We start from the raw sequence: 25,876 nt of genomic DNA, 5'->3' as shown, positions 1-25,876 counted from the left end.
ATCCCAGCCTTTCCTTTGTAGTATCAAACCTTGTTGAACAATTTCAGAGAGATTCATACACTTAAACACAAGTTTTTGTCTGCGGGAAACTACAAAAATACTAGTTTTTGGTCCCTTTTTTGTCCTTAATTCCTAAACTGTTTACACTATAACCCCTAAAATGAATCACAAACCTTCTACTTGTGGTATTCAACACTGAAGTACAATTTAAGAGCTTTTGGGCCAAATATTCCTAAATGGTTTGGACTATCATCCCCAACCTTCCTTTTGTGGTATTGAACCTTCTATTTCATAGACATCCATCCACTCAAACTAAAGTTATTGTCCTGAACCAAATGTGTCTTCAGACGACGACGCAGACAACGACGACATCATACCATTATACGATCCAAAATTGTTTTTTTCAGGTCGTATAAAAATTATTAACAAGTTTTAAACTTCAGAAACAGGTGAATGATTTAAAGGTAATGTCTTTCTTGCAGGGTTAATTTGATATTGGCCTCATTTCATGTTTCATTGGTCAGTACAAATTAAGTTTCATAGTCTGGTCGGTTTCTTGTAAATAACAACTAATATTATATATATATGAAATGATTGTAAGTTGTACATGTATTTCCAGCTTTGTTTATCTGACCTTGAATTCTTGGTTTTTGTTAATTGTAATTGAATGACTTTAATATTTTTTCTGACTATGAAGAAATGTCATAATAAAGAGCTGCGCTATAAGCGCATGATACGCTCGTTGACCTTTAAGCTTGTCTGTATGCTTAAGGATAAAAAAGGGAGCTAACGACAATAGAAGCGTTTGTTCAGTAATTGTCCGAAGTGTGGAAGACGGACAGACAGACAGACGGACGGACAGACAACGGTATACCATAATACGTCCTGTCTTAAACGGGCGTATAAAAAATGTGGTGCACACTGAATAACATATATATATATACTTGTTATTTTAAAGTGTGCACCACATTTTTTATTTTAGTTTTTATAACTTTATTCCAAGTTCCATTTTAAATACATGTAACTCATGAAACAAGAGGCTCTCAAGAGCCTGAACGCTCACCTGTTATTTTTTGCTTAAATCTGTCATAAATGATTATTTTTGCTTTTCAATATATATTAATGAATGGCTTATATTTTCTTCAAAATCAAAGAAATGCATTTTACCCCAATGTTCCATTTTAACCATAGGGGTTATGTTTCTTGACATACAAATAAATAAAATATAAAATGTATGCTAGATACTCTAAAACTCATTCAGCCCAAGTTTGGCTGAAATTGATTTAGCAGTTTCAAAGGAGAAGATTTTTCAAAGTAAGCAAACTAAATGAACAAATTGTGAAAAAAATATTTTAAAGGGCAATCTAATCCTTAAGGGGACAATTGACAATTTTTGCCATCTGAACTTATTTGTAGATCTTACTTTGCTGAACATTTTTTTCTGTTTAAAGGTTAACTTTATCAATGAAAATATTCAAGATAATAACCAAAATTTTTTGAGATATAACCCAAAAATTGCATTGTACCTCTATTTTTTCCTTGTAGCCATGGTGACCATGTTTTTAAGAAACAGAAAATAAAACACAAACTTTAATCAAAATACCCTTTGCCTTTTAAGCTGAAGTTTGATTTGACCTGGTTGATTTGTTTCAGAGAAAAAGATTTTTTAAAGTTAGAAAACATGATGAACAAAAATTCTAGTGGTTACTTTAAGATGAAATTCTCTAATAAACAGAACTTTTCAAAAGATATGCCATTCAATTTTAAAAGCATATTATGATGAAAAGAAATAGTTCATAGAGGCCTAGATATACTAACCATCTATTTGAAAACAAAATAGAAACCTATGACAATAAGTAATAGCAAATAATATGAAAAGAAAGCTTTTGAGGATATCATACACTAGAGAAAATTGGTACTGAAAACCCCAACCAATCCTTTTATGATACTACAAGACTATACTTAGACAAACTTTTATTGAAAACCCCAATCATACACTTTAAGTATCTTAACAAAAACCAAATATGTATTTAAAAAAAATTATAAACCAAGAATTTGTATAGTTAAGTTACTTCAAATCCTTATATAAACTACAATTTATAGGATACATTTGTAGTTTGATTTCAACTAGGGTCTACTACAAAAACAAACGATACAAAAAAGCAATCATTTTCATAATATTTTTCATGTAAAGAAACAAGAAAAGCTCACCACTTATCAAAGACATAACATTCATCAATAAAAACTGCCTTTACCACTGATGTAAACTCAGAAGAGAGTAACAGAGCTTGGCTTATACTGTTTGAGAACAATGATTCTGGATGACAGAATATGACCTTGAAATCACCATAAAGAATCTGCTGTAATCCACAACTGCAAATATCAGTGGCATGAACATTGCAGGTTATATTTCCACTCATGCCTATCTTACAAGCTGGTATAAATCTAACAAATAAACATACTAAAGAATAAAAATGACACATTTATACATGTATTTGCCCTGCAGTATGATCAATCCAAATCATGCAATAGAATATATGTCTACAAATGAAAATTAATGTTAGATATAAGAATGAGTGAGTAAGTAATAAATTGACAAGAAAATGTGAAACCGGGTGGAAATGGGCATCATCATAAACTCGGTTGTATATATATGTGGATTCTTTATTAAAGGTCTTAGCAAACAGTTGTCTCATATAAAGATCATACAAAACATAATTATAAAATACTATAAATACCGGTGCAAAGATAGATAGATAACTCTGACATGTTTATGAACAAGTACAATGCACTGTTTAACATTCTAAGTAAAATAATATTCTCTTTTACATCTATATTTCTGTCTCAAAGACTCAACTTAAACTCGTGTCTTACATGTATTAGTTTATGCATCTCATAAACTTAATTGCAATAAATATTCTGTTACCATGTAAATAATATATTCTACATGAATTTCATAAATAGTAATAAACTAAGCAAAACAGTAAAGCATTAAAATATCTACATGCAGTAACTCAGCAACGCAGAGTAATTAAAATAAGCAAATAATTTACAAAGTTATAAAACAACATAATACAACTCTTTGCTTACCTCAAGTGCTGATTTGAAGGTCGCAAGACTAACTTCATTTCCTGTTTTTAAACAACTTGAATTTTTCGAAAAACTAAGAATTTTCTTACCCCCAGGAGTAAATTACCTTAGCCGTAATTGGCACAACTTTTTGGAATTTTGGGTTCTCAATGCTCTTTAACTTTGTATTTGTTTGGCTTTTTAACTGTTTTGATCTGAGCGTCACTGATGAGTCTTATGTAGACGAAACGCGCGTCTGGCGTATAAAAATATAATCCTGCTACCTTTGATAACTATTTACACCACTGGGTCGATGCCACTGCTGGTGGACGTTTCGTCCCCGAAGGTATCACCAGCCCAGTAGTCAGCACTTCGGTGTTGACATGAATATCAATTGTATGGTCATTTTTATAAATTTCCTGTTTTAAAAAACCTTGATTTTTTCGAAAAACTAAGGATATTCTTACCCCCAGGAGTAGATTACCTTAGCCGTATTTGGCACAACTTTTTGGAATTATGGGTCGTCAATGCTTTTCAAATTGTATTTGTTTGGCTTTTTAACTGTTTTGATATGAGGTTCACTGATGAGTCTTATGTAGACGACACGTGCGTCTGGCGTATTAAATTATAATCCTGGTACATCAAATAATAACTTAAGATAAATATGAATTTATAACTAATGTGTTCTGTGTCTAATACATACCAAAAATAAGAAAATCTGTTCCCTTAGATACTTAAACATAATAAAGGTTTAAAATGAATATTAAACTATTTAGTTATTTCTTATTTATACACAAGAAAATTCTTTCTTTCTATTTAATATTATTTCACTCCAATGCTATATTATAATTTATTATTTAGGATTATTTAATATTTTAATCATTTATCAATCTTTAATGATTTAAAGCATGTTATGATTAATTAATTGTATTTATCATTCATAAAGGTCATATTCATACTACAGATTCATTTCTCCATTCAATCCAATCAATCTAACCAAATCTTGCATACTCTGTTAAAATCTCTAGGACTATTAAAATAATGTGAGAAAGTATATACAACTGACCTGTAAAGTAGTAATATTGATATCCAAAGATTCAGCAATAAATATAACAATTTATATAAGCCAATTTGCAAACTCCAGAATTGTGAAATATATCTGCTCAGAATGACAGTTGGAAATAAGAGTGTCCAGAACAATAGAAATTTCCCTCTAAGAAGAACATGTGACCAAAATCACTATCCATAAGTAATAAAGCCTTAATATTCTAAATATAAAAATCAAGGTAACATAGACAAAAAGGTGCACTGGTCAGTTTAACAGTATTTAGACCGGACAAATTAATACCATTCAATTTGTAACTAATAATATCAATAGTATGAAAATCATATTATTCCAATATATCTTATCAATATATACAAATATATATTTTCAAAAATATGCTAAATTCCACTCTACCACAAATGTATTGAATAAACATGTTTCAAGGACCACTTTGTTATGATGAACCTTAATGTACATGTCCCAAAGTCAGGTTTTTGTTTGATCTGTTTCAATACCTTCTTATGGCCTTTATGATCTATGAATGGTGACACAATAATATTTGATGGACTTTGTTATTTTTTTGTTAAATTTACACCAAATTAAATACAATGAGAATCATTTACAGCTAATAGTAATACCATACATCAATGATCATTGACCACGTTTATTGACATTTCAATGCCAATTATGTTTTTATGTTAATTCTGCTTTAGTCATTTTTATGAAGATAATTTAATGGAACTTTAGTTTGCTTTCATGTTAGTCTGTTCATGCATTTAAATATATTTTCACAGTTGAAAGGCTAAGAGAATTTTTTAACACCTTGTCAAGTTACTGTCAACGAGAAAAATGTAGCTGATATAAGACACTGTTACCGTAAGTTTAAGCTTGCTAGCTGTTCATTCTCAATAATGTTGAGTGGTGCAATGACCAAAGAGGATGATGAAGCTTGGAGAAATGGGAAGGCTTGGTACACCAAACTTTTTCCATATCCAACAGGTAAATTTAACAACAAATCTCCCGATCCTCCCTTTAGCAAATTCTCAAGTGACACAAAAAAAACTATTTTCAACCACACTTTAATATCTCCTCTCTGTCCATTTTTATTATATGGCGGGCTTCAGGAAGATAACGCTGAAGAAAATACAAACACAAAAATGTAGTCCTGTCGTTGAGCGTTAATTTAATGCTCATTTTGTATATTTAGGAAAAAAATATAAAATTGAATTTTTTCAAGCCGGTAACTAAATGGTTCAGAGGAAATTATCTGCGTAAATATTCGTTCCAAAATTTGGAACAAATTTCGAAAGCCGGTTGCAGTGATTGATGAAGATGAAGATAAAAACATGAACCACACATTTGTTTTTCATCTCCTATTCCTGGATTTCAAATACATTAACCTAATTGTTTGTGTTGTACATGTGCATATGTATGTAATCAGTATCTTCCATAGATTTGATTTTCAAAAGTTAAAAGCCTTAGGGTGAAATATAATTCCCTTAATGTGTATCCATGGCAACAATCTGCATTTATTTACCATAAAATATTGCAAAAAGGGGAGTGAAACTGTCACATATCCCCCCCAAAATTTGGATCAAACTAGAATTTCAATGCCCAAGAGTGATACCTTTTTAGAAACTGTTGACTAATGATCAAATAAATTTGTAAGGTTTCCGCGGAACCCAGTGTCTCGCCTACTTTTGCTGTTAATCACAGGCGCAACAAAAATGAGGAAAAAAAAATAAAATTGTTCCTGTTGATACTTTCTTTTGATTGTAAAAAGCTTTTGTCCTAGTTTGGTTCAAATCCAAGATAGTTTATGAATCTAATATATGTTTCACAAACTTTAACTGCAGACTTATGTAATGTTAACTGGAAGAAAAACTAAGTCCATTTATAAGTAAAATACAGATACACATGTACAAAATTTTAACAAAATTTCCCTCTAGATACTATCTCATGATCATAAACAAGCTTCTGTCCAAGTTTGGTAGAAATCCATTATAGTTTAAGAAAGTTATTAAAATTTCAAAAACTTTAACCACAGAGTGAATATTTGTGGACGCCGCCGACGACACCGACAACGACGACGACACCGACGACGACGACGACGCCGACGGAATGTAGGATCGATATGTCTCGCTTTTTCGACTAAAGTCGAAGGCTCGACTAATTTTTTCGTAAAATTTAATCACAAAGTTCGTGCGACAAAAAGTTGGAAAAAAACATTACTTCTTCTTCTGTGTATTAGCCTCCTTTAAGTAGGAGCACCTCCAAATGTAGTATATACCCTTAATGCCTTATTAAATTTTTAAACACATTATAAATATGTACAGCACATTCATATAAAAGAAAGAAAGTTTTGTTTTTTACATGGCATATATACAGGGACTTGGGTTTTATCTTTAAAACTATCTCATCTCATGTATATGTTAAAAACAATTATTATTCCTTTATATTACATGCATAAGTCTAGAATAAAAGTAAACAAGTTATTGTTAAGAGATAAAATTAAGTAAAATATGATCAGATGTGATAAAAACAGGGTTTTAATCCGCTATAATATATTAAGTAGCAATTTCATAATAATGTAAAATACATAATGGATTTGGTGAATGTTACATTTATATAGAACTTAATTATAAGAGTAAAATAGTACACTTTGAAATAATAAGATAAAATAATGTATTTATTTATGTTTAACTAAGGTGGTTTTGGATGTTACCTGTGAAGATTTTTTATTTCTTTCCTTTCACATATTAAGATTTTATATTTACTTTATATAATTATTGCACTAATTATAAAATAATTTGGCATCAGTAGTGAGTTTTAAATGAGATTAAAATAGATTTCAAAATATATGTACTTAATTTTGCTTCTTTTCTTTGTTTGCACAATATGTACATTTATATATTTTATGCTTTATACTTCATATATCATATTTAGACTCGGTGCCGGGCTTAATGCCAATATATTATATAACGGCACTATATTCTGTAGAGTGAATATTCCTCTTGTTGTCCTGATCTATAAATACTGTTTGTTATGGAAATTTCATATACATATCATTCTGTCTATTCTTATTCATTATTTTTTTTCAGAATTTTCAATCTGTCCACATGTAGTTGAAAAATCAAGTTTCTTGTTTTGTTCTCAATTATGTTCGCTGTTTATTAGAGTTGTTAAGCACTTCTTTATATTTTGTACAGTTTACTATCAACTGAGAAAGTTCTATCTTGTTTTTAAAGAAATTGTTCCACTTTTCTGCAGTAATCTCATAGGTGATGATTTCTCTTATTTCTGAGAAGTACTTTTCTCACATGTATCCCATCCTCATTACCACTGCAACAAAGTTGACAAGTTGCTTCCACATTGTAATGCGTGAATTTGTGTTTATCCGCTTGCAGTATATATGTCCAAGTCATTTCTCTTGCTTTTATGATTGCCTTTCGTAGTTCGAATCGTGGGAGTTGTTTAACATTCCAGACATGATGTGGTTTGTTTGGTTATAAATTGCTTGTATTAAGGAATGTTAGGCTTGATTTGTTTTCTGCATCAGCTAGGATCTTTTCATTCCAAAATTTATCCACTTTTATCCTGATAGAGTTTTTCCAATGCTCTTTCGTTGGTGTGTTATTTTGTAATTGAGTGATGCTTGGCAGCCCGTACATTTCTAGTATATTTCTTATTCTTGTAAAAAGGCTCTTACTGGTGTCAAAATTCATAGTTACTTGTCTGGTTAATATTTGATGTATTTTATCATTTCCACAGTTTAACAAAGATAAAAGGAGCGATAGACATCTTTTGTGTATTTTTGCCTCTATCGGTAGGGCTCCTATTAATAGTAAAACTGCTGCATTAGATGTTCTTCCTAGTAGGGATTGTATATTCCGGAGATTTTTCCTGTGGAATTTTTCAAGTTGCTCAATACTAGCCTTTGTCATTGATAATACTTCGAGTCCATATGTATTAAGCCTTGGTACAACATATGTTTTATAGATACTGTATGACGTTGGAGGATCCGGACAATTTGTTCCATGGACTCCTGACCCCATTAGAGCATATTTCGTTCTTCTCGCAGTTTGTATTCTTTCTTGTATATTGACTTGGCATTCATTCTTTTCAGCTCTTATAATATCTTGATGTACACCTGATTCAGCAATATTTATTTCATTTCAACCTAAATTCCATCTAAAGTTTTGTTTTTTTTTGTCTTTGAGTAATCAATAATTTGTGTTTTCATTTGATGTATAGTATAATGATGTTCATTGGCATATCTGCTCAGTACATTTAGTATCTGAAGCTCATTTTTATTGTTAGAGATAAATGCTGTTTCAGCAGCACATGTTGAAGTGCCTGCATATACATTTCCTAGGTGATATCCAAGAGCATTTTCTTCTTATTCTACAAGTAGATCCTGGACAAAAACTTTGTAAAGATGAGTGGACAATATACCTCCTTGTCTTACACCTTGTTTGATGTTGAATGGGGTACATATATCGTCTATCCATTTCACTTTTGATGTCAAGTCATTATAGAGTTCTGTAAGAATCGTTCAATATACTGGATGTATATCCTGATCCAGCATCTTGTCCATCAGAAGATAATGCTGAACTACATCAAATGCAGATTTAACGTCCAATATATTAATAAAGAAATTTTCGGATCCTTTTTTTTTTTCTCATACCTGGCTTCTGATATAATTAGACTGGCCATTATTGGTGACAGACCTTTTGTAAATGCAAACTGGAGGTCTGTTTTTGATTCTAAATTCAGCTTGGTTAGGAATGAGTAATCACATGTTTTTCCTGTAACTGGTATAACTGTTATGCCTCTATAATTGCCTAATTCAGTGGAATTGTTATCTTTTTTAAGCACTGGAGTGAGTATACCTGATTTGAATGAGGTTGGAACTGTTTTTCCCCTGCATTAGTCATTGCTTCCTTTAACATTTCTAACTGTATGTTTACATCTTTTTCATTCTCTATAGAGGTTATACTGTTTTGAATGATACTATTATAACCCATATTATGACGCGGAATTAGGGTCATAAACATCGAATTTAGCATATGCTTAAATCATTTTAGTATATGCTATATTATAATTAAGTATATGCTAAAATCATTTTAGCATAAGCTAAATTCATTTAAGCTTAAGCTAAATTCATTTTAGCATAAGCTGAATTCATTTTTGCATAAGCTAAAATCAATTTAGCATATGCTGAAGTGTTTAGCTTATACATAAATGTTGGCGCGGAATCAAGCTCATCAATATTAAAATTAAAGTTTAGTTTAGCATATACTTAATGAATTTAGCATACACTTAATGAATTTAGCATATACTTAATGAATTTAGCTTATGCTAAGATTATTTTAGCTTATGCTTAAATGATTTTAGCTTATGCTTAAATGATTTTAGCTTATGCGTAAATGATTTTAGCTTATGCGTAAATGATTTAGCTTATGCGTAAATGAATTTAGCGTATGCTAAAATGAATTTAGCTTATGCTTAAATGATTTCAGCTTATGCTTAAATGATTTTAACTTATGCTAAAATGAACTCAATGCTTAAAGAAATTTTTTATCCAATCAAAATCTCGCTTTTATTTTTTACTTTTATACTTTGCTCTGGCATAAATAAATAACCACTTTTCTCAAATTAATAAATGATTTTCTTAATGTGAAAAGTGGGGACTATGGCCCTCTGCCATCCCGCTAAATCCGCCTCTGCTACCAATTAAGCCGATATTGTATAATAATTAAGGTTTCGCATGTTGGAAAATTTATTTCAACTTCTTGTTACGTGTTTGTTGTTTAAATACTCTTCTTTGTGTAATTGTTTATACATTGTATTCGATCTTTCGACCCTTAACGGTGCTATAGATATACATTGTGTACATTTGTTGCCGATTGCATGAATTAAAATTTCACTACTGTGTGGGGTTAAAAGGTCGAATACAATGTATACATTAAAATAGATGACAAGTTGAGATTGGAACAAATGATGTTTTTTCAATCTTGTTCAATGATTTAGCACTATCAGAAATACAGGTCAATTTCTATTTGCAGCACAATCCCATTAGTTCTGTTTTTGATCGTTTTTAATTTTTTCCAATCCTGGAGGGGTCATGCTGTGCGGTCCGTGTAACACTTATCAATTCAAAGTTTCAAAAAGTTTTGAAATTTTGGATATTTGGAATTTTGATCAAAGTTTTAAAATATCAAAATTTCAAATTGTGTAAAAGTTTTGAAATTTTGAAATTTTACCCAAATTATTAAATTATTAAAATTCTAAATATCGTTTTTAAATTTGATAGTTTAGGAATTTGATCAAAATTTTAAACTACTAAACCTTACGTGCAATTTTGATTATTTCACTTTTTGAAAGTTTGATTTTTTAAATTTTTTATTAAAATATCAAAAATAGAAAAGGGGCAAAAAGAGGGGTACCTGTAAAAAGCGAAACGAAATAAAAGCGGAACGAAACGAAACAATATGAATTGAAAACATATTGAAAACATATTTATGACAAAAATAAGCAAAGACCCATCGAAACAACATCTGATAAACAAATTTAATAATACTTTTAGATATTTGGATGATATTTTGGCTCTCAATAATGACGACTTCAGTATGTATATTAATGAAATTTATCCTGTTGAACTTACTTTAAATAAAGCTAATACTAACAATGACCACTGCCCTTTTCTCGATCTTGATATCTATATCACTAATGGAAAGCTGAATACTAAAATTTATGATAAAAGGGATGATTTTTCATTTCCTATCGTTAATTATCCGTTTTTAGATGGTGACGTTCCCTTGTCACCATCTTACGGTGTTTATATATCTCAACTTGTACGATTCGCTCGTGTATGTAATAAAGTTTTAGATTTTAACGAGAGAAATTTATGTATTACTGAAAAATTATTACACCAGGGTTTCCGATATCACAAACTAGTCAAAACATTTACTAAATTTTATCATCGGTATAAAGACATCATTCGTAAATATAGCTCAACATGCAGACTTCTAATACGTTCAGGTATTTCACATCCAATTTTTTATGGAAATATTCTTTATAAAGCACAAAGGTGTCAATATTCACCTCAAAAACTTACAAAACCTGTGAATAGACTTATTAAGAAGGGATATAATTAGCCTTTTCATCTAAATTTGGGTTTTTAATATAAAATTAGAATAGAAGGTGAAAAAGCCTTTGTGAGACCTTGAACATGTTGAAATTGAAAGTATTATCCTTTTCCTTTATCAAAATATTGTTTATCAATTAAAAATCATCAAACAAATAATCTTGCTTTGGAACTGGTTGTTATCAAAGGGAAACAATTCATCTCAATCTCAATGTGTTTAAATCCCAGGAGAGATAAATCTTGTTACACGAAGGGGTAGCTCATCCACTATAGTCTATTTTTAAAACATCTTTTAGATATTTATTTTGCTTTACCAAATTGTTTTATAATTAATTCCTCACTTTGTACTCGCAAAGTAAACTTTATTAAAAACCCTGAGAATGTATTTGCTAAGCAATTTTTGTGGTTTTGTGAAAAGATAGTTTGAATTGTGTGCATTGATGCCATGTAGTTGATAGTAACAAATACGCATGGGAGTTCAAAAACGAGATGTGTGAAAAAAATGGCCATTTATATTAAAGCAAAAAAACCTGACTCGTAATTTTTGCATATAGGAGACAAATCAGGTTGTTTAATATAATTTGTCGAATGATGGGTTGTTAATGGGTGCGAGTCATTGTGACACTTTAAAGGGGTTGGACAGAATCATGGGAACTGTGGAATAAGAGGACTAGAAATGAGAATTTGATGGATGAAAGCTTGAGGCAGGGTGGTCTTAATCGTGAGAAAAGTTTGATAAAACAGGGATAATTCTTGTTGATGAAAAAATAAGAGTGCAGAGGAACATAATATGGAGTGAAGTAGGAGTTTGGGGAGGGAACTGGGAATCAATTCCCTGTGTCCACCAAATAACTGAAAGCCATTAAAGAAATAAAGGAGTGGGGTCTGACATGTATGTAAAAGGATCAATTATGCAGGGGATGCAGACCACAGATTGGTCTAATTTGACAACTGATAAATAAAAATACGATGGATGCCGAATGTGATAGCCCTATCTAAATAAAATCAATGAAAACAATATATATTTTTGTTCAATAAGTAAAATTTTTATTATGAAGACCTAAAGTAGAGAAATGTAGCATTGAATGACTCCAATAATTTAGCACGCATCCGGCAAAGCACAGCTTCCCATGGTCGGACTGAATGTCAGTTCATAAACATCTCAATCATTCAATGTTGTTACCAACCATATACAGTATTAGCGTTGGCAGTTCTTGAAAAGTGCCATTGACTGCTTTCAATCAAACAACAGATGGAAGTTTGTAACCAACAATATTTTCAAACAACTTATCTAAAATTATTAAGTCTTTCAACAAAGGTTATAAATGATAAGCAACGATGCAAATATTGAATTTTAGAACATATATAATTCTCTTTAACAATGAATTCAAAACAGCAATATCTATATTATTTAACAAATATGTACTAAATAGTGTCATGCAAATCGTTAAATATAGAAACACGCAATTTCTATTTTTAAACAAGGGAAATAACAATTATATGACAATCCTGTCTTCCAAATGAATTTAAAAACATTTTGTTTTTATGAACAATCATAACTAATTAGAAAGAAAGAACTAACACACATAGACACTGAAAATAACATGTGTTTATGTTGCAACAACTTTATTGTTGATAAACAACTGCCAACTTGTACCAGAAACAAACAATGGTTTGGAACAAACTATACACCACGAACGACAACTCGACCTAGAATGTTACTCACATTTGTTGATAATGTAAACAAACATCGATTTACAAAAAAGCGGTAATATGTAGCAATTAATACCAATCAGAATGCTGTAGTAAAGATCATCAGGAAATTAATCTGGCTTGCCGCCCGGAGATGCCGATAAGTGATATTTTACAAAATCATGTTTTCAGGGGACGTGATGAATTGTCCTTGCCAAAGTTACAAATAATTCAGGAATCTAACATTTCTAACATATATTGATACCACGATAATAAATTGATAATACTGCCTTGTTAAATATACCTTATTGTCAAAGAATGCAGCAATAATTCTGTTGTCAACGGACAAAGAAAAAATCGGGATGATCAAGCATGAAATTCCGGAAATTGACCGTCTCCAAAAATATTAAATTCTAAAATTGAGTTATCGTCCTTTTCGCGCCAGACGACTATTGAAAAGGCTAATATAATTACGATACTGTTGTCAAGTCATTAAAGATTGCATATTTTGGCGTTAATATTGAGTCACTGATAAGGTCTTTGCATCGGAACTAAATACATTTATTCTAAAAACAGTTGTTGGCATGACACGGGTTATGTTCTTCTCATATATGTTATGATGGTATGATACTAAACCCCTAACGGGAAGGATTGTGCCTGATGTTCATATGATGAAATCATAATCTTTTAGTCAGTTTAATTGAAGTCTGGAGCTGGCATGTCAGTTAACTGCTAGTAGTCTGTTGTTATTTATGTATTATTGTCATTTTGTTTATTTTCTTTGGTTACATCTTCTGACATCAGACTCGGACTTCTCTTGAACTGAATTTTAATGTGCGTATTGTTATGCGTTTACTTTTCTACATTGGTTAGAGGTATAGGGGGAGGGTTGAGATCTCACAAACATGTTTAACCCCGCCGCATTTTTGCGCCTGTCCCAAGTCAGGAGCCTCTGGCCTTTGTTAGTCTTGTATTATTTTAATTTTAGTTTCTTGTGTACAATTTGGAAATTAGTATGGCGTTCATTATCACTGGACTAGTATATATTTGTTAAGGGGCCAGCTGAAGGACGCCTCCGGGTGCGGGAATTTCTCGCTACATTGAAGACCTGTTGGTGACCCTCTGCTGTTGTTTTTTATTTGGTCGGGTTGTTGTCTCTTTGACACATTCCCCATTTCCATTCTTAATTTTATGATACTTAAAAGTTAATCCCGACAGATAGTTGTAAGCGGTGAGTTGTAAGCGGTGAAAAATTGTATGATAAAATAAATATTTTTCAAAAGAAGAGAATTCATTTCAAAACAAGACGTACGGCTCTGATATTGGCCATTTTATTTTCTTGTTTTTCTAGCACCTACAATTTAGGAGTAACAGTAAAAACTGAACAACTCGCAGTAGGCCAAATAGTATGGTTAGGTTGAGCATGTATATATATTTTCTACTCAACTCTAAGCAATAAAAAGGCTCAATACACGGTGTATTATCTCTTTTGATTTCATTTTTTTTTTTTTTGCTCTGCGACTTCTTACTTTCTGCAATCATGTTGGCTAACGAATATATCATTCCATGTACATTATGAACAATCATTTTTAACGTTTAAATCTGTTCTTTGTAAGTTGTTGGCCCTAAGTATTTAGCTTTGAGCGGTCTCTAGAAGGTCGATCCAGAAAAGCGCTTCGGTCGTTACTTTTAACGTTATGTTTTCATTTTTATCAGTTCTATGACGATCATAATTATATTGCCTTGTATCAATGATTTTAGTTAATATTCTTTTTTTAGTACGGTAGGAATACTGAATGCATGCTGTCCCTATTAAGGTTGTCCCAATTAAGGTTGTACTAGTCAACAATGTGGAGGTTTTTGATATATATATATATATCTTATTTACGCTGAATTAAGAGTACTAAGATCAAATATTAGTAGATTGGAGCCAAGATACTGTTACAAGGTATCTACAGAAACTCATCATACATGGATACCAGGATATAAATTTTGTCGGTTTTTGCGCCAGACGCGCGTTTCGTCTACAAAAGACTTATCAGTGACGCTCGAATCAAATTAAGTAAAAAAGGCAAATAAAGTCAAATAAAAATAAAAAGGCCAAATAAAGTAAACGTTTATATCCAACTTATAGCTCTGGTTTTGTAAAAGTTGAAACCATTCATATCATATATAAACGTATACCATAAAATTATTTTCAGCATTCATATTTATGTAATAGTTGCCGCTGTACTACATTAAGCGACCATCTATCCATTTGTAGGTGTCGGCATTTTGAAAATTGAAAATTCTTTTCAAAAGTTTATTTCAGCGATAAATGGTCATCTTTTGGGGTATCCAATATATACATAGTCACTTTTATTTACTTTGATACTTCCAAGAGGGGCTTCGATAATGGTACATTGAAATATTCTGATCCCCAATTTGATGAAAAAATAATATTCTGTGCAAGCAAAGGACAAAAGAAATATTCTGAATCCAAATTTTCTCCATGCCTTATAGTGTTAAAGTTTGAACCAGATAATTTGATTATAGCGATGAAAAACTTAAAAAAAATTGTTAGCGCTTCGACAAAACAACCACACCCCACTTTTAAAGTAATATAGTTGCTCCCTTATAGACATACAACGTTTGGACTGGTTATCATATACGTAGCTCCATCATGGGTCCTAAATCAACCACTGTTTTTAAAAAATAAATAAAAGGAAAGGGATTTTTTTTTTTTTGTATTAAGGATGTCTGCTGGTGTCGTTTTTGACACTTTTTGCGCACCCTAATTTATAATGAAAGTCGTAAAAATGTAAACAGTGTTTGACAAAACTAAATCAATAAAATGATTGAAATATGGGGCGTGTAAAGAGAAGCCACACTGTCAGCTGCATGATGGATTTTTCCATTTTTGGCCATACATCAATGATGCTCTCGAAAAACCAGTACAATGTAAAACGCAGAATTTTAAGTAAAGAATTCACCTACGGCACGCTGAAAACTGAAATTTAAAAGTCAAGAAAAATAAGAACCGAAACAATTGAAGAGGTGTTTGGCCAAAGTGAAGTTAAAACATATCAAAATCCTTCTATAAGGGCTACTTTGTTAGAGGGAGTTGAATCCTAAGTTTTTTCGTAATGTACGTATTTTTAATTATCAATTTTTTGGTTGCCAGTGACAAATATTTCATGAATGTTCCGGAACAAATTAGCAATAAATACAACAGGCAGAGAGTGTGCATAATGAAGACATAACCTTTCAATTAGCTATATAGTTTAATTGAGGTCTGGGGCTGCCGTATAACAGTAACTGCTAGCTTTATATATAGTAGTCCTTTGTTAATTTATTATCATTGTCATTTAGATTATGTTTCCTATTCTGACATATGACTTGTATTTCCTTTTCAAGTGCGTTTTATTGTTCATATTACTGTGTGTTTTTCATTCATTATAGAGGTATAGGGGAGGGTTGTGATCTCACGAAACATGTTGAACCCCGCCTCATTTGTGCATCTGTCCCAATTCAGGAGCCTCTGTCCTTTTAAGTCTTGTATGATTTTAATTTAAGTTCATTGTTATATTTCGGAGTTTAGTATGACGTCTATAATCACTGAACCAGTACACTTTTTTATCTAGTGGCCAGCTGAAGCACGCCTAGCAGAACGTTCATTGCGACGCTATACATTAAGTCTTCCTTCCGTATCATATCTTGGAACTGAAATAAGTCATAAAAGGCAATATATTATCGTCATGCAATCGATAAAAAAGAAAACAAAACGTTTAAAGTTGCATGCGACCGAAGCGCTTTTTCTGGATCTACCTTCATCAGGAACGCCAAAAAGGCGAATAATACTATTTGGTTTACTGCGAGTTGGTCAGTTTTCACTGTAACTTCTAAATGTTGGGCACTAGAAACACCAAATAGCTTTGAATTATTTATCTCAAAAGCTAACCTTATATAAGAGATTTAAATCAACTTATTTGATTCCGGTTTAAATAGGTTTAACTAATTTTGTTGATAGATGCACAACCTTAATATTTCAGGATACTGTTATCCCATGTGATGTCTAATATGTTTTATGAAAAAAACGACTTCTTTTCATTATTTTTTTTGTAATTAAAAATGATTTGATATATTTCGTGCTATTTATTTATAACTAAGAATGATTGTTATCGAGCCGTGTTTACATCAGTGTTTACATATACCCCTCTTTTCGCCCCTTTCTATTTTTGATATTTTAATCAAAAATTTAAAAAATCAAACTTTCAAAAAGTGAAATAATCAAAATTGAACGTAAGGTTTAATATTTTAGAATTTTGATCAAATTCCTAAACTATCAAATTTTTAAACGATATTAAGAATTTTAATATTTTAATAATTTGGTTAAAATTTCAAAATTTCAAAACTTTTACACAATTTGAAATTTTGATATTTTAAAACTTCGATCAAAATTCCAAAAATCAAAAATTTCAAAACTTTTTGAAACTTTGAATTGATAAGTGTTACACGGACCCTGTGCCATACCTCCGGGGACTTCGATCCACCCCATCGTGTTTCGACCATCTGTATATTAATTTCAGATTTAAAATTTAAAATTTACCAAAATTAAGTAAAACATGGTGACTAAAGAAAATCTCCAAAAAAGAACATTTAAAAAAGTATGCTTAATCGAAATTAGACAGCAACCATTTGATTTTCTGGCGCGGGGAAGGGTCTATGGATCTTTTTGATAAGTTTGAATCCAGCTTTTGGAAAACAAAAAATATTTATTTCAGCCTCAGCATATGCTAAAATTGAAAGAAAAATTGTTTTCGTCTTGTCGCCAAAAAAAAAGATTGTTACCCCCCCCCCCCCCCCCCCCCAAAAAAAAAAACAACCCCAAACTAAATGGTTGCTACCTTTTTCGCAAAATCACTAGAGAAGAATAAATGCATCCAACCAAGCGGTGCATGAGAGAATAGCAAAATCGACTTCTCGGCCATTCACGAAAAACTTTGGATTCTGTTGTTTAACTGGGTAAATGGCCAAAAACTAAATTTTCAGCTCAATTGCAATTGTAGTTTAAGATCAATTTACGCATTCCCCTTTTTTAGCGATATAAAGGTGGGGATAAATCGAGTCGAGTTCAATTAAATGTACATTTTTTTTGTACGTGTGAACGAGACATTAGACAGTGAATCCTACTAAGAGCTTACCTATTACCTTCAACATGAAAAAACTTTAAAACAAACCATATACCATATAAGATATGGCGAGCTTCCCGGCATTTAATGGCTTTCATCTAGACTATTGGGATATAACAATCATAGCCAACCATACGGCCTTCAATAATGACAAAAACCCATACCGTATGGTCGGCTATATTTTCTTTTTACAAAAAATCAAAGATAAGTCGACAGACATGAACCATCGACAACCACGGAACTATAGGCTTCTATAACTTGGGACAGGCACATACAAAATATGCATGCAAATAGAGTTAAACATGTTTGTGAGCGTTCGACCCATCCTTGAACTTGGACAGTGGCGTAACAGTACAACATAAGAACAAACTGTAAAATCAATTGAAAATAGACTAACTTAAAAGATCGGTATGAAACCACTAAAGAAAACCACACTAACATTATTTTAAGCCAATAGCTATAGACACAAAGCATCGAAATAAGAATATGTACAAATACTAAAAGTTTGTCCAAAGCATTTCACTAAGACTGAAATAAATCTTGTTCTCTAAGACTCAAGTATCAATCACTACAAGTAGTGGGGGAAGTGGGGGTTCTGGGCCACTTTTGCTAATGCAAACCCTATGGGAGTGAGGTTAACCTCCCAGAGTTAACCTCCCTAATAAATGACGTCAATTTAAGTATTATGACATTAATTAATTAAATTAATTACTTTGTGTATGTCATAGATGAGTGTATATTAAAAATCTGATGTAATTGATTGATATTATTGATTATTGCTATATAGATGTTTAAGCCTTTTGTATATCGATTAAAGATTTTATCCACGCAAATACGAGAACGAGAGTTTCTGTGTGACTCTATTCCTAATGAGTTTGTTTTTCTTAAGTTTCGGCTTCTTGGTACCACACTAGTAATAATAATAACAATATTATGTACAATATTTAATATCCCCGTCAATTCAGACAAACATGGGTCGGAGAGCCATCCACATGGTGCCTTTACAATATAACAAAAATATATATAACTATTTAATACATAAAAGAAATAGAGAGTCGTCTACCACTCAACAGTATCTATAACCTCACGAAAGGGCCAACAGTATGCTATCTTTCGTGCAGGAGTGTAAACTGTCGAGACTTGAAGTTAGTCTTTCCGGGGTAGTTAACTCTCTCAAATATCGCGAGCTTTAATCCAAGAATTGAATTTGATTAACCAATGTAACCATTTTACATAATATTGCTTGATTCGATATATGACAAGTATAGTTTAGCTTTCATCGTTTTCATCGTCTTCATCCTCCTCTCCTTCCTCTTCCTCGTTATCATCATCATCGTTATTATCTTCACTTTCATAACTATTGTTAGTCTCGTTGTCAATAACTTCATCTAGATAAATTCCCAACTGAGGTTTATATTTCCTGATAGCTACTTTGATGGCTTTCTCGTAATCCATGTCATCGTTAACTAGCTCTGTGATCTTATTCATGACTTTGCCATGCAGATTACCATTTTGTAACTGTAGTAAATACTCAATTAAACTACTATATCTGGACATCAACTGATCCATATCCTCGTCTTTCAGTTTGCGATTAGCCTTACTCCTGGCGTGGTCTTCTATCATGTCACCATCGATGTATTTATCAACTTTTTCTTCCCATATATCTGAATTTGCCTCTCTGGCAAGTTCAGCTAATTTCATAAAAGCCATATCTTCTCCACCTTCTATATCAATTTCGTTTACACGAGGCTTCTTTGAGGGTATGACTTCATCCTCAATTTCCCTTTTTCTTTTTAAATCATTGTTTTCCGGGCACCACTTATTCATATGTCTAGCTAAATCAGGAACGCTTTCAAAGATTACACCGCAATCATCACATGAAGGCATGATTTCTTTATCGTCTGGTAAATACGTCTGATCACTTTGAAATGATTCTTCAAACTGATGTGGTTCTAGTTCTTTTCTGCTAATATACTTCTTAGAATCACCCCCACCAACCATGTTCTTGCTTTCAAATATATTAAGTTTTAATCTGTCGTCTTCCGGTGTATCTTGTTTCAGATCAATGAATAGACTTCCATATGGTCGTTGTGTCCCTTCTTTGTACTTATTCATGAATTTCTTCGGATTATTAGGATACATCTGTCTAGCAAATATGGTTGGCCCAACTTGATCACGTGGGTTTTTGAATAGGACTATATACTGGCTATTGATGCTCATGGTTCTACTCTCCTTTCCCTTCGAGAACGCATTTTGCAGTATACAAGCTACACTTAGGTTTCTGTGATGACTGCCCTCGACAAATAGTTCACACACATCCTTACTATTGGTGACGTCTCTCATTAAATCGTCTAGGATGATTAAACTTGGATATCTAGAGTCAATGAATGAATCATCATTCAAATTTTCAGGTAAACCTTGAATAAACATTATGTTCTTGACTGTCTGTTGCATTTCACTAAATAATGGCTGCCATCGTTTATAACACCATATAATCCTCTCAGGTGATGGTTTTATCATAGTCCGTGCTCGCTCCAATAATGTTTTCATCCAAAACGTCTTACCTGAACCAGTAGGTCCAGCCAACATCATAGTGAATGGATGATGTAGTTGGACATTTTGTGGCGGCGGCGGTGGCGGCGGCGGTGGCGGCGGCGGCGGTGGCGGCGGCGGCGGTGGCGGTGGTAGTGGAGGAGGCGGTGGAGGCGGTGGTGGTGGTGGTGGAGGAGGCGGTGGAGGCGGCGGTGGTGGTGGTGGTGGTGGTGGAGGAGGCAGTGGTGGATACGCATGACTGCTCGGTGGATATGGTTGATTGGTTTCGTGTTTTCTCCTATAATGTCTCAACATAGCATCTTTTCTCGAAAATTCCGTGCCACAATCTGGACAGGTATTTGACATCTCAGAGAGCTCTTAAAACACGTCCTCTACCGTCAAATGATAGAAACAAAGTGATTAGAATATTGACCTTCATCCTAATTAAATTCTCCAATGTCCATAGGCTAAACTTTGTATCCCATCATCTAGTAAGTATCTTTTGTCATCATAAGGGGATAAGCCCAGTTTGTTGATGGATATATTATATAACTTGTGGTCATATGAACGGATATGTGTCATGGTAGACATGTGGATTTCTTTATTGAACAGACATTGTTTATAATGTTCGTGTCTTGTGTCATGTTTGATCACACTCTTCTTTATACCTTTTGCTGTTTTCTTCTCGCAGAGTTGTTTATTCTCCTCATATATCAATGAGTACATCTTCGACTTGAGGCCGACAAATTCCTGTATGGGAATACCATGTGTTTCATCCTTCATCTTTCCTAACACCTTCTTATTCAATGTGCTATGTAGTGGATGATTTGGGTCATATTCTGATGTATCAAACAAGTGATTGTCCTCCATCATATCCTGATATATATCATTAGTGCTAACGGTGTAGCATAATGAGTCTGTGTCAGTAAATAAGAGTTTTGCTTTGGGTCCATATTTGTTCTTCATATAGTTATAATGAAAGTCATACATTAGTGTCTTTGACAAATCGAGTATAGCAAATCCAACGTAAATGGGTCTGTTCAAGTATAATCGTTGTTTTAGCATGTGAACTGCCACCAACTTTTCGTTGAATATTTTAAAGGCATGAAACGTTGGTTTGCTGATAAGTTTTCTTGCTTTAGACTGATCACTCAAAAGCTTTATATCTGTTCTTTTCCTTAAATTTTCCATTGTTTTTCCAAAGACTGCATTATTCATGAGTTTAAAAAAGTCCTTCTCAAACTCATTCTTTGCAAGTTTTCTTTTCTCTGTGTTAAAATCGATATATTTTTTTTTAGCCAGGGTCGTTGCTCAAACGCGAGTACCCTATGAATCTTGGTAAGTCTCATTCCAAGTGATAAGTAGAGTTTCAAATTCCTATAATGTACCACGTATTTTTCCTTTGGATATAAATTCGGTATCAATTTTTCAGTCGACGTTCCTTTTAAATCTAAATCTTCCAATAGCTTTTTCGCATAGGGCGATAACATTTCATCTGTAACCTTCAACTTTTCGGGAGCGAGTGGATATTCGCTGTGGTCATCGTGCAGTTCCTTTGGATATTCTAGGTCAACTTCTAGTATATAACCATTTTCTTTCTCATCTGCAATGTCACTTATATGAAGGTTTTCAATTTCACAATCGTCTAGCCATTTGAAGTCTTTAACAGGAAGAGCCTGAGACATGGCCCATCCGTATAAGTTGTTGGCATCTAGGTACATCACATGGCTATTTGGTTCATTTTCGTCGTAATTTGGAACATTTTTATTGTTAGCTTTAGCATGACGCTGGGATATCGTTGATATTCCCCCTCTTAAACCTTTCTCTATAAACAAATGCATGTCTACGTCAGTGAGTAATTCTAAATTCACACCTGTCATTTTCAAGGCAGCTTGCCAGGCTAAACCGGGCGAGGTATAGAAATGTGCAGCATCCAGTGCATAGTAGTTGAGACAGATCTCCCTGAAATTTTCAAAGACGTCGGCTAATGCAAGGACATCTGATAGAACGTATAGATCGTGGTACTGTCCGAGATTCTGTATGTTAAACAATTGCCATACCTGTTGTGCATGTGCATAATCCAGTGTGGTTATACCTTCTCCCGATAGTGTACTATAAAAATCTTCAATCGGTGGTAGTAGAGTTTCCGCAAACTTTGCCTCGAAATCAAAATACTCGTATGGGTATACTTGTTTTCGCAGAAGTAGACTTATCTGTTCTTCTCCAAAGTGGCTTGTCATGTGTCTAAATTTACTCGAACCTTCTTTTGCCAGGTTTTCAACGAGCTTTTGTAATGAGGAAGACATAAACTGTAGAGAGTCTATAAAATCCATACATCCTAATGAAAAAGAAATATACTTTTCCATATTATTAGCGATACAATTAAGCTGCTTTCCTTCAACTTTTCCAATAGCTTGCATAATTAAATGACTATCATATCCTCTAAGATTGTGAAAAACAACTGGAATTCGACCTGTAAACTTATAATTGATATTACAGTCGTTATGAGCTGCCCCTCTAAATTTTCCAGTCACGTGACAATGATCTCGTACTCTCATGTCTGCTAGTTCTTTTTTACATATGTGACAAATGGTTGCCTTCTTAAAGGATTGCCAATCACTCCCAGTCATGATCATGGGTTCGCAATGCTTAAATCGTTGTTCTATTTCTTCCTGTTCTTTTACCATGCACTCCACAAATTTATCAGCAGCATCAGCACCCCGATAAACTACTGGTTCATTTGATATTTCAGGTGTCAGACCTATCACTTTGTAAGCAAAGCCACATGGTACATGTAACGTAGTCTTTTTCGTCTTCTGATCACATTCGTTACTATCAACTATTGGTTCTTGAAGACATTCAAAATCTGCATAAATAACGTATGGAACCTTAAGTTGTTTACGAATATCTTTGTAATGTAACCACTTATTTTCTTCAGTTGGGAGTTCAATTTTCTGTGGTCCGTGGGTCTGGCAGTATGGTAGGTGGTTGCTTAATATTCTTTCTTTGGTAAATCCATGTAAGCAGTATGGACAGTGAAAATGTCGTGCGCGATGGCTATGCTGGTCCCCTAATAACCGATTGAGATCCTTAATCCAGCAATAATGTGACTTCTTGTTGTCCGATATCATGAGTGGATTAACATGTTGTTCAAATCGATGTTTTGAAATGTGTATAGGGAATACTTCGCCTTTGTTAAACCCAAACACGTTGATCGATATTGTGTTCTGTTTTTCGAACTTGGGAATGTCGGCTAATTTCACAGGAAACATGATGATATCAAAGTTTAAGCTTGAAGTGTGTTCCTTGTATTTCCAAACTCGCTCTCTGTGACATTTCGCTGGATGAATTGCTGCCAAAATCGACCACATGAAACATTTGCTGTCTTTATTTTTGACATTGATAATGGCATGTTTTGATCTGAGTTTAATTGGAAGAGGAATATAACTTGAACCTTTTAAGGGTCTGTACCTTGCCATATGTATAGTAAGATCTACCACTTTATCCACCGTCCAATTACTTCCTTGTCTCTGATATTCAATGAAAGATGTATACATCTTTTTGATAGATTCCTTTAATCCGGCTTCGATATCCTCCAATTTTAAACTGGTCTGGCATTTCCCCCGGAAATGAGGTTCTGCTGTTTCTACGTCGTCTCCTTTTCGTCGGCTCATTTTCACTTTCATTGATACGTACCATTTTATACCACCCCTTTCTTTTATTTTAAATTTGATGATTTCTTTTACATCGTCATACTGACTCTTCAAAAATGTCATCGGATCAAATTTATTTAATCCTTTCGCTTCGAAGATATGTGTTTCTACGGTCCCATTAAGAGCCTTGAAATTACAAGGTTCCGACTCGTTTTCCTTATCTGTATTAGCTTCTGTTCTACCACCTCCAATTTGTTGGAATTCGTGTCTCTTCATGTGACGTAAATAGTTGTCTCGTCTATTAAACGATATACTACATAATCTGCATTGAAGTTTCTCTTTCGAGTGAGCAGTCCTTTGATGGCGAGATAAACCTTGCTTTTGTGAAAATGATTTTCCACAAGTGTCGCATTTATATACGGACATCTTCATTTTTTTCGATGCTGGTTCCATCTTTTTAGCCTGAAAAGTGAAAGTGTGCTCAATATTGTTAAAGCATTTTTATTTTTATTTTTATTATTCCTCATAATATGATACGGACAACCAGTTATTATTCATATCAAAGGAGCCTATCGCCACTGGTACTCGTCCACGGGTCGGAAAAACGACTCCTCAGTCTACCGACCGTGTGGGTTCCCAGTCTTGATACTGATATGAATAACGATCTGATTGATATTCAAGAATGTTTGACTAAGGCTTTCGCCAAAGTAGTCACCGCCCGTCAACATTTCCATCACTGGAAACAGAGCTGCTCTCGCAGTTAAGCAAGACTGCAAAGGTTTTAGTCGGAGAGGTCTTCCTGACTATAGCGGGGCATGCCACATGACACTTCCTCTCCGTTGTTAGCTAAATGACACTGCCCTAAGTCAGTACACCTTACCAGTGCAGGAGTCTACTTCAAACTTTCGAGAACTCAAAATTAAAATACAAACTCCCCCCTTTTTCCTCTCATTATTTTGAAAATAAGCATATGTCTATTCCATTTATTTTTTATTCGTTAAATTAGTTGGTAATTCAAAAATAAAATTATCAAGAAAACTTTAATTCATATCATACAATCCTTTACTATTAAACGTTAAAAGTTGTTTAAAATAAACAAATTATTAGCCATACCAAACCTTTAAATCGTTAAGATACTGTTAATGTAAACTTGATTTCACCTTTAGAATGTCATCGATAAGACTGTACGAGCTCTGCAATTCACAGCGTTTATATAGCAGAATTTTCCTGAATTGTGGAAATTCCGTAATTTACGTAATCTGATTGGTTAATTTCAAATCCGGCAAATTTTTTCGATCGATAATCAGTTCAGTCTAATTGCGTAAACCCCTGAGGGTTTACGCAGTATATATTGGACGAGTGATGTAGTCTTTCGGAACACCGGATGTTAGTCGGAACACTTCTGGTCTTTCTATGACCACCTTTCAAATACATGCGCAATAGCAATGACCACCTTTCAAATGCATGCGCAATAGCTTACAAATCTGTTGAATATGCATTAGCATCTTAAGTTGCTATAGAGATATTTTACGTATGATCTAAAATTTATTATGATATAATATTT

The 25,876-nt window shown here is 33.1% G+C and overlaps 1 protein-coding gene across 1 annotated transcript; it reads right to left on the bottom strand.

Moving 5' to 3' along the window:
- Positions 1–21,852: 21,852 nt before the first annotated feature.
- On the bottom strand, positions 21,853–25,494 carry LOC139504524 (uncharacterized). Its single transcript, XM_071294627.1, has 2 exons — positions 25,473–25,494; positions 21,853–24,774 (listed from the first exon to the last, which is right to left on the bottom strand). The coding sequence occupies exon 2, from the start codon at positions 24,763–24,765 to the stop codon at positions 21,874–21,876; it is 2,892 nt and encodes a 963-aa protein (XP_071150728.1). The 5' UTR covers positions 24,766–24,774; positions 25,473–25,494; the 3' UTR covers positions 21,853–21,873.
- Positions 25,495–25,876: the final 382 nt, after the last annotated feature.

This window comes from Mytilus edulis, chromosome 14, assembly GCF_963676685.1.
Source record: "Mytilus edulis chromosome 14, xbMytEdul2.2, whole genome shotgun sequence".
Taxonomy (NCBI): Eukaryota; Metazoa; Mollusca; class Bivalvia; order Mytilida; family Mytilidae; genus Mytilus; species Mytilus edulis.
Note: the sequence above shows the minus strand (reverse complement) of the source record. Positions and strands in the feature narration are given on the sequence as shown.

Bases quoted from the DNA above. Each gene is read 5' to 3' on its own strand.
- LOC139504524 (XM_071294627.1), bottom strand. From the start codon at position 24,765: ATGGAACCAGCATCGAAAAAAATGAAGATGTCCGTATATAAATGCGAC.